The sequence below is a fragment of the Schistocerca nitens genome, chromosome 2 (assembly GCF_023898315.1).
Source record: "Schistocerca nitens isolate TAMUIC-IGC-003100 chromosome 2, iqSchNite1.1, whole genome shotgun sequence".
In the NCBI taxonomy this organism is placed as follows: Eukaryota; Metazoa; Arthropoda; class Insecta; order Orthoptera; family Acrididae; genus Schistocerca; species Schistocerca nitens.
Genome location: NC_064615.1, coordinates 902,858,876 through 902,869,560, shown reverse-complemented (window position 1 = coordinate 902,869,560; position 10,685 = coordinate 902,858,876). Strand labels below are relative to the sequence as shown.

The 10,685-nt window shown below is 41.0% G+C and overlaps 1 protein-coding gene across 1 annotated transcript in view; it reads right to left on the bottom strand.

The window, feature by feature from the left end:
* Positions 1 to 1,058: 1,058 nt before the first annotated feature.
* The window catches only part of LOC126237214 (bone morphogenetic protein receptor type-1B), a 182,632-nt gene continuing 173,005 nt past the window's right edge, over positions 1,059 to 10,685 (bottom strand). The window contains exons 7-8 of the mRNA XM_049947100.1: positions 6,232 to 6,547; positions 1,059 to 2,232 (exon numbers count right to left, since the gene is read on the bottom strand). Of these exons, the coding sequence (XP_049803057.1) occupies positions 2,104 to 2,232; positions 6,232 to 6,547 (445 nt within the window). The 3' untranslated portion in view covers positions 1,059 to 2,103. The remainder of the gene's footprint in view (positions 2,233 to 6,231; positions 6,548 to 10,685) is intronic.

Below are 10,685 nucleotides of genomic sequence, written 5' to 3'. Positions count from 1 at the left end.
CATCCAGTTGTCAAACATGCTGCACACAACACAAAAGACTTCAACAGCCACTTCACTAGATGAGCCATCTGAATACTCCCTTGCAGAACATGTTCTCTGAACTACACAGATGGGAATTGTCTCTCTAACACATCCTGAATTCTCGCAAACCCCCAGCCTAAATCTCCCCCAACCTTTTCTCGCTGCCCCACTTCACCTTTTACCTTCTCTTTTCTTTTCTTCTGTCCACATCACTCCCCCCCCCTCCCCCTCTTCCTCCTTTTCAGTTACTCTACCTTCTCTCCTCCCTTCATATTCACCTCTCTCTCTCCTATTCTCCCCTTCTGTTTCCACCCTCTCCCTAATCTCTATTTGCTGCACCCTCTGTAATCTTTTCATCTTGTGTGGCAGCAGTCACCTGTCCAAAAACCTGCCTCTTTCCAGCTGCCCCCTCTCACCTCCACCAGTTTTTTCAATAATCGTATCAATAATTAGTCTTGGCATAGCCACTGGGATGTGCATTTAGGTGTCTGTGCGGTTGGTTGTGTGAATGTGTGTGTATTTTCTAGAAAAAGAGCTAGTGCTTGAAAGCTAGGTTGATTGCCATTTTCTGTTGCATGTTTATGTGCTCCTTGCACCAATCTGCTGTAGTTGAATAGTTTCCTTTCCCTTAATTTCCTTATTGCTCCAACAATTCTTTTTCTTACAAGATAGTAGTGCAACTAAGAGAGCACCAGTATCTCTATTGTCCCACACTTCAAACAAGACTAAATAGTGTCATTACTTTACTGAGCTATTAAAAGAGAGCTTCAGTAATATAACTATCGTTGCTTAGTGATATTATGAGCTTTGGTTGCTCTCTTTGCTTAAAACAGATTTATTTAAAGCTGTGTATTTGCAGCCTTCCAAGATTCCTAATGAATGTGGCTAACAAGAAACATTTGCTAGTGCGAAGAACTGTCAGCTGTTCAGAAATCACACACGATTATACCTGATGCTGAATATTATTCTGTTCCACAGTAATAAATTGTGACATTTCTTACATCAGTGATAATTGGATAGGAAAAATAAAGAGACCATTCTTTCAAACTGTCTAGAAACAATATATTTCACATTTGTGGTATATTTAAACGGAGACCAATAACACTGCAGATTCCTTACAACCAGTTTCACAATCAAGTGATGTTTAAAACTCTCATTAGTATCTGCAAGGGCCATAAGCTCTGGACTTATAATACACACACGTATTTACAACAAACACAAAATGTGACACAAACTATACAAACAAAATTATAATTTACCAATGAAATACATCTCCATGAAGTTAGACAGTATAATGCTACTCAGCACAGGATAGGCAGGTACAAAACTCACTATCACAACAAACGCTGTACTTACATTTTTGCATATGTAATTTATGAACTGAATCAAAATGGGTTTGTTAACATGTGTCCACAGTACACAAATTTTTCCAAGGGCAAGAAAAGTGAACAGCAACAAAGTTAAGCTGCTTGACAAAAACAAATTACTCATAATGAAATGTATTTTTGAAACACATTTAGAAGGGCGGTATGTTCATACATGGAACACCATTTCCTTAAGGCTGCTGAATAACCGCTGAGCCTTGAAAAATATATATACACAACCTTCTGCAAAAATACAAAACCTTTCCAAAAACAGTGCAAATACTGAAGTAATTTCATCAGTAAAACACCATTAAAAATAGTCACCTTAACTTATAAAGTGAGCAGCAATTAGTTTCATCATTTCTGATGGAAAGAGAAAAAAATAAATATTTCCGAACACTGCAGTCACTATTGTGTGCCATGTCTTTCAGGAAGTATAAAATAATAAATATTTTTTCATATAAAATGTCTATGAAGTAAAAAGAAAGTATCACAAATCTTGAGTCACTTTGGCCCTGATGTCAAGGCAATATCTCCCCCCCCCCCCCCCCCCCCAATTCTCCATAAATGTACACGCACACACAAACACACCACACATTCGCGAACATTCTTCGAAGTACAAAACTGCACAGTGTCTTCCTAATATACACATCGTCAAAATTGCACATCACTTTTACATTTGAGTTGACAGTGTATGTCACACAGAATCCAACAGCGACTACACGATTTTTAATGTTGAATCTGCATGCAATTTGCAGAGTGTTTTCTTTACACGAAGTGCTGTTAATCTCACAGCTGGGTTTGGGTGCCAGCACTCTTGCATTATCTTCGTTAAAGTCCGTAAAACCTGAAATAAAATATATTATTATAGTATTTATACAAGCACATACTATGATCCAACTATCTCGTTTCATAAATTTAACATTTCTCTTATGTTACCAATAATTTTGAATATAACTTAAAGATGAACATTTCGACATCAACTCACATTCAAACTTATTGCTTTGGGAGGTACAGATAGTAAAAGAGTATGGTGAGAACAGGAACTGATGACAAAGGGAGAGAAAATTATACCACTCAAAACAGATTATTTTATAGGATAGATAAAAAAAATCTATTCACCAAGTGGCAGCAGAACACACATATAAAAGACTTGTGATTGGCAAGCTTTCGGAGCCAGTGGCTTCTTCTTCATGCAGAATGGTTGAAGGGGAAAGAAGAAGGGTGAAGGACAAGGACTGGACATAGCAGAGGTGGGAATGGATGGTGAAAAACATATTTTGTTAACTGAATCTTCCATCGGTTCTCGGTAGAACAACATCATAATAAATGGAAAGCACCAGTTTGCTTTTGTTCTACAGTACTGTAGAGCAAAAGAAACTGGTGCTTTTCATTTATTTGTTCAGATGCAGACTCTTTACAGCAATACACCACCATTCTCACACATCAGCCTTCACTCCATGTAATTACCCCACCAGCCTAGTTAAAAAGCAGATTTTCCAGGCCATTACATGCAATCTTGATACTGCTGATCTTCCACAAAACTGCGTCAGAATACACCACTGGTGACTCAGTATTATCCTGGGCTGGAATGTTTAATCAGCTACTTCGACAGGGCCATGACTTCTTAATATCATGCCCTGAAATGAGATCCATTCTGTTTGAAATTTTGCCCACCACATCTAGAATAGATTTCTGTCGCCCTCCCAATCCGCGCAATATTCTTGTCAGACCCTATGCCCCTTCTGCACCCCATCTCCTACCCTATGGCCCCTATGCCTTTGATGGTCCCCGCTGCAAGACTTGCCCTTTGCTCCCTCCTACCACCCCTGTAATAGCCCTGTAACTGGCAAAACACATACTATCAGCGGGAGAGCGACCTGTGAAATGAAATGTCATATACCAGCTATTATGTAAACACTGTTCAGTCTTCTACATCAGCATGATCACCACCAAATTATCAATTAGGTTGAATGAGCATAGGCAGCGGGTATATACTGGCAAATCGCAATATCCTGTTGCAGAGCATGCTCTACAACGTGACTTCTGGTGACCTCAGCGCTTGTTTCACCACACGTGCCATCTGGTTTCTTCCCCCAGACACCAGTTTCTCAGAACTCCGCAGATGGGAACTAGCACCACAACGTGTCCTTAGTTCTCGCCACCCACCTGGCCTTAATTTACGTTAATTTCTTCAGTCTCAGCTTTTCTTCACTATAACTATTCTTTGCTTCAGTCTTAGTTTTCTACATCTTTCATTTCCTTTCCTGGCTATTTTTCACCGCTCCCTCACATCTCTGTTACGTACAATGCACTTAGCTTTTCATTCTTATTAACTTGTGCACAATGTTTTAGTATCAATCTCTGTCTTGCATATTACCCTGTCTTCCACCTTTAAAATAAGCCCTCAGGTTTTCAAATCTTATCCAATGCAATCCCCAACTTCCTTCTCGTCCTGTACAGTAAAGTCTCCCCTGACCCACAGTTCTGGGTGACTTTCCCAAAATCTGCCTCCTTTCCTAGACCTCTCCAGTCCTTTTCCTTCACACTTCTTCCTTCCCCTTCAAGCCTTCTGCCTGAAGAAGAGGCCACTGGCTCTGAAAACTTGCCAATCACAACAGACTTTTACCTGTGTGTTGTGCCGCCGCTTGGTGAGTACATTTTTTTTTATCTATCCAATTAAATAATTTTTTCAATAATTGATTGGTATCGTTGTTATACAATCAAAACAGATGATACTGTTAGTTTCACATGTACTATGGAGGTGATAGTGGAGAGTGAAATGTGAACCAAATAGATAGAAAGCACTGAGAAGATCTGTAGAAAGATAAGAAACAGACTGTTTTCCACACCAAAAGAAATACGATAGACAGAAATCAGCGAACTGTATAAAGAAACTTATATACGCAGAAATAGATGAGACACAAAGAAACAAAAAGAAACCAGGTGACGGATAGGTGGAAGAAAAAAAAAAATTCCCCGGAAAAAGTGAGAGAGTTTGTGAAACTGTATGAAAAAATCTAAGGGGGGGGGAGGGCAGAGAGAGGGTGAGGGGGGAAGGGAAGGGGAGGGGAGAGGAGAGAGAGAGGGGGGGGGGGAAGGGAAGGAGAGAAAGAGAGGGGGGTGAGGGGGGAAGGGAAGAAGAGAGAGAGGGTGAGGGGGGAAGGGAAGAAGAGAGAGAGGGTGAGGGGGGAAGGGAAGGGGAGAGAGAGAGGGGGGAAGGGACGAGAGAGAGAGAGAGAGGGGGGGGGTGAGGGGGGAAGGGGAGGAGGGGGGGAAGGGACGAGAGAGGGGGGGAAGGGGAGGAGAGAGGGGGAGGGGAAGAGAGAGAGGGGGGAGGGGAAGAGAGAGAGGGGGAATGGGAAGAGGGGGGAAGGGGGAGAGAGGGGGAAGGGGAGGAGAGAGAGGGGGAAGGGGAGGAGAGAGAGGGGGGAGGGGAAGAGAGAGGGGGAGGAAGGGGAGGAGAGAGAGGGGGAAGGGGAGGAGAGAGAGGGGGAAGGGGAGGAGAGAGAGGGGGGAAGGGGAGGAGAGAGAGGGGGGGAAGGGGAGGAGAGAGAGTGAAAGAGAGGGTGAGGGAGAAAGGGGAGGAGAGAGAGAAAGAGAGAGGGGGTGTGGGGGAAGGGGAGGGGAGAGAGATGGGGGGAAGGGGGGAGAGAGAGGGGGAGAGAGAGAGGGGGGAAGGGGGAGAGGGGCAGGGTGTGGAGGAGGAGAGTGTTGTGGGGAGGGGAGAGGGGAGGAGGAGGAGGAGAGTGGGGTGGGTAGATGAGAGGGGATGAGGGGAGAAGGAAAAAGGGGTGGGGGTAAAGGGAGATGGGAGAGGGAGAAGGATAAGGGGGACAGAGGGGGGATGAGGCAGGTGGGAGGAGGGGGAGGGAGGCACTTGTCGAGCTAGTGTTGCCTTTGAGCTAACTGCAGAGAAAGTACTAACTGAAGTTGCCAATGTAACAAACTCATAATAATGAATAAACAACTAATTGTCTGGCCTTAGCAGCCAAAGACACAGAGAGTGAATGTGTGTGTGTGTGTGTGTGTGTGTGTGTGTGTGTGTGTTTGTTTGTTGGGGGTGCGCGCGTTCTCTCTTGTGCACTCACGCACACACACTCTCACTCATGGTCTAATGGAGAAGAAGCCTTTTGGTCAAAAGCTTACAAGTTTTACAGTCTTTTTGTTATGCCTATCTTTGACTCAGCATTGACACCATATAGTGAGTAGCAGACTATCCTTTTTATAATACTTTCATTGTTCCATCCTGGGTTTTCTATTGTTTGAGTATACAAGACCAAGTTCTTTAATTTGTTGCTTCCAAAATAGTACATCATCATCAGGTTCCACAGCCACATAAACGGGTTTGTACAGCGTTGTTTTTGGAAGTGTCGAGGTGTCAAAAAATAAACTACTGAAACCAATGAAGATGCAAGTAAGTAAATTAAAAGAACAGTATGCATAAAGGCCACGTAGAGAAAGTGCTGACACTCAAGTGCACACTCAGATAAGCAGATATGTGCATGTTTGCATCTTTATCTTCACTTCAACACAGGTGTAGGTTTAAGTATGGGTAAAGGGTACAACTGGAGATATGCACAAGGAATGAGGTGACAGATTGGGTTTGGCAGTAGGTTGAGAAAGACACACACATTAATGCCATGTGTACAGGGATTTTTGTTTAAATGGAAGTGGCATCAACAGTGACACTCATTGGAATGACACAAGAACTGTAAAGAGGTGATGGAGGAAGGAGTCTGAAGTCTTTACAGAGGTGTATACTATCAATGGACACACAGTGGCTCTAGTTGCCTTTAGTCACATCATTATTTGTAGCACAGTACTCCAACAAAAATGAACTTACCTCATCAGAGTACCACCTCTCTGATATAATGGGACGGATCTTTTTCATGCAGACAACTGTATGCATATCTTCAAATGATGGGTCACTTGGAACACAATCATAGTAAGGCAGTTGATAGTCATCTGCTGCAGTGTGTTTGTTACCAGTAACACACCTCCGGCACATTTCCCAAAAAACAAGGCCTAATGAGTACATATCAGCCATCTTAAAAGCTTCAAAAGCTGTTGTATCAAGTGTTTCATCCAAAACCTCTGGTGCCATATAGCGCCTAGTCCCCACACGAGTATTTGGAGCAATATCAATTTCATTGCTTTCACTGAAAATGGAAAGAAAAATAATATATTTGAAATGGATACAACACAATAAATACATATGAACAAAGGAACATTACTATATTTAAGCACAACTAAAACAGATAAACTTAGGCATTCTCAGACTGAAAGCGACAATATGACACAGCATGTCAGATTGGAACATTTCATTGATTCAGAGACCAATTTCTGCAGAAAGAAATGTTAGAAGATAAACTTTGTAGATGGACAATGTACAACCTTACAGATAAAACTCTAACTGACAGTGCAGTTTTGTCTTTATGAAGGTGCTGAACGTCGCATCAACCCAAAGAGCAACTGTCAGTCTGGATATTCATCTTATGGTGTTGCAGTTCTTCGTATGTCTGTACTTGCTATGAAAATAGGATGAGGAATTCTGTCTTATGCGAGACACCTTTTCAGTTTCGTTTTACCCAGACATGTTTCAGCACTTTTTGTGATATCTTCAGTGGGTTATTTTATTACTGCAAAATTTTTGTTAGATATTAACATTTAGAAAAACTTTTGGCACAAAATATTCACAATATGTCTAAAATTCTAATTACAGCTGTAACTTAATTGGTGAAAGAGTGGCTGATATGTCTTAGTTTACATACCTTACATGAAGCTATTGGGTATTTACGTCTGCAGCTAGTCTGCTACACAATCTACAACTTGTTATCTGCAAACAGCAAAACTTAATTTTTATTTCTCTGCTTATTATGCATTTACAAACAGAAATGAGTATATATCACACTTTTTTGTGTGTAGCTTACGGCTTTGATGTAGTGTTTTCTTATATGTTTTAGCGCGGTGAGTACGCTGATTTCTGTGACTTATGGTCATTTTACAATGCACTTTCTACGAATTTTCAAACATGGGCAGAGTTCTCGCCATGATTACATGTTGTTGTAGCTGTGTGTTATTCATTTGTTTCGTGGCATGTTTGTCGGGTGAGGCGCGCAAGATTGAAGTGTAGTTGGTGTGTGTGTGTGTGTGTGTGTGTGTGTGTGTGTGTGTGTGTGTGAGAGTGTGTTTGCAGGACTGGGGCACGAGAGAGAGAGAGAAACCAAACACCCCAAACGCCAAATACACTTCAAACTTGCAAGCCTCCCTCAGACAAACATACCACCAAGCAAATGAATACTACACAGCTACAAAAACACACAATGGCAGCGAAAACTCTGCCCATGTTTGAAAATTTGTAGAAAGGGTGTTGACAAATGATTACTAGTCACAGAAATCAGCATATTCACCTTGCCAAAACATATGATAAAACACTACAACATCAAAACCATGTTGTTGTTGTTGTTGTTGTCTTCAATCCTGAGACTGGTTTGATGCAACTCTCCATGCTTCTCTATCCTGTGCAAGTTTCTTCATCTCCCAGTACTTAATGCAACGTACATCCTTCTGAATCTGCTTAGTGTATTCATCTCTTGGTCTCCTCCTATGATTTTTACCCTCCACGCTGCCTTCCAATGCTAAATTTGTGATTCTTTGATGCCTCAGAATATGTCCTACCAACCGGTCCCTTCTTCTTGTCAAGTTGTGCCACAAACTCCTCTTCTCCCCAATTCTATTCAATACCTCCTCATTAGTTATGTGATCTACCCATCTAATCTTCATCATTCTTCTGTAGCACCACATTTCGAAAGCTTCCTTTCTCTTCTTGTCCAAACTATTTATCGTCCACATTTCACTTCCATATATGGTTACACTCTACACAAATACTTTCAGAAACGACTTCCTGATATTTAAATCTATAATCGATGTAAACAAATTTCTCTTCTTCAGAAACGCTTTCCTTGCCATTGCCAGTCTACATTTTATATCCTCTCTACTTCAATCATCATCAGTTATTTTGCTCCCCAAATAGCAAAACTCCTTTACTACTTTAAGTGTCTCATTTCCTAATCTAATTCCCTCAGCATCACTTGATTTAATTCGACTATATTCCATTATCCTCGTTTTGCTTTTGTTGATGTTCATCTTATATCCTCCTTTCAAGACACTGTCCATTCCGTTCAAATTCTCTTCCAAGTCCTTTGCTGTCTCTGACCGAATTACAATGTCATCAGTGAACCTTAAAGTTTTTATTACTTCTCCATGGATTTTTAATACCTACTCCGAATTTTTCTTATGCTTCCTTTACTGCTTGCTCAATATACAGACTGAACAACATCGGGGAGAGACTACAACCCCGTCTCACTCCCTTCCCAATCACTGATTCCCTTTCATGTCCCTCAACCCTTATAACTGCCATCTGGCTTCTGTACAAATTGTAAATAGCCTTTCGCTCTCTGTATTTTATCCCTGCCACCTTCAGAATTTGAAAGAGAGTATTCCAGTCAACATTGTCAAAAGCTTTCTCTATGTCTACAAATACTAGAAACGTAGGTTTACCTTTTCTTAATCTAGCTTCTAAAATAAGTCGTTGAGCCAGTATTGCCTCACGTTTTCCCATATTTCTCTGGAATCCAAACTGATCTTCCCTGAGGTCAGCTTCTCCCAGTTTTTCCATTCGTCTGTAAAGAATTCGCGTTACTATTTTGCAGCTGTGACTTATTAAACTGATAGTTCGGTAATTTTCACATTTGTCAACACCTGTTTTCTTTGGGATTGGAATTATTATATTCTTCTTGAAGTCTGGGGGTATTTCGCCTGTCTCATACATCTTGCTCACCAGATGGTATAGTTTTGTCAGGACTGGCTCTCCCAAGGCAGTCAGTAGTTCTAATGGAATGTTGTCTACTCCCAGAGCCTTGTTTCGACTCTGGTATTTCAGTGCTCTGTCAAACTCTTCAAGCAGTATCGTATCCCCCATTTCATCTTAATCTACATCCTCTTCCATTTCCATAATATTGTCCTGAAGTACATAGCCATTGTATAGACCCTCTATATACTCCTTCCACCTTTCTGCTTTCCCTTCTTTGCTTAGAACTGGGTTTCCATCTGAGCTCTTGATATTCATACAACTGACACTCTTTTCTCCAAAGGTATCTTTAATTTTCCTGTAGGCAGTACCTATCTTACCCCTAGTGAGATAAGCCTCTACATCCTTACACTTGTCCTCTAACCATCCCTGCTTAGCCATTTTGCACTTCCTGTCAATCTCATTTTTGAGATGTTTGTATTGCTTTTTGCCTGCTTCATTTACTGTGTTTTTATATTTTCTCCTTTCATCAATTAAATTCAATATTTCTTCTGTTACCCAAGGGTTTCTACTAGCCCTCGTCTTTTTACCAACTTGATCCTCTGCTGCCTTCACTACTTCATCCCTCAGAGCTACCCATTCTTCTTCTACTGTATTTATTTCCCCCATTCCTGTCAATTGTTCCCTTATGCTCTCCCTGAAACTCTCTACAACCTCTGGTTTAGTCAGTTTATCCAGGTCCCATCTCCTTAAATTCCCACCTTTTTGCAGTTTCTTCAGTTTTATTCTACAGTTCATAACCATTAGATTAAGGTCAGAGTCCACATCTGCCCCTGGAAATGTCTTACAATTTAAAACATGGTTCCTAAATCTCTGTCTTACCATTATATAATCTATCTGATACCTTCTAGTATCTTCAGGATTCTTCCATGTATACAACCTTCTTTTATGATTCTTGAACGAAGTGTTAGCTATGATTAAGTTATGCTCTGTGCAAAATTCTACCAGATGGCTTCCTCTTTCATTTCTCTCCCCCCATCCATATTCACCCACTATGTTTCCTCCTCTCCCTTTTCCTACTCTCGAATTCCAGTCACCCATGAATATTAAATTTTTGTCTCCCTTCACTATCTGAATAATTTCGTTTATCTCATCATACATTTCATCAATTTCTTCATCATCTGCAGAGCTAGTTGGCATATAAACTTGTACTACTGTAGTAGGCATGGGCTTCGTGTCTATCTTGGCCACAATAATGCGTTCACTATGCTGTTTTAAGTAGCTTACCCACACTCTTATTTAATTTATTTATTTTTTTTTTCATTATTAAACCTACTCCTGCATTACCCCTATTTGATTTTGTATTTATAACCCTGTATTCACCTCACCAGAAGTCTTGTTCCTCCTGCCACCGAACTTCACTAATTCCCACTATATCTAACTTCAACCTATCCATTTCCATTTTTAAATTTTCTAACCTACCTGCC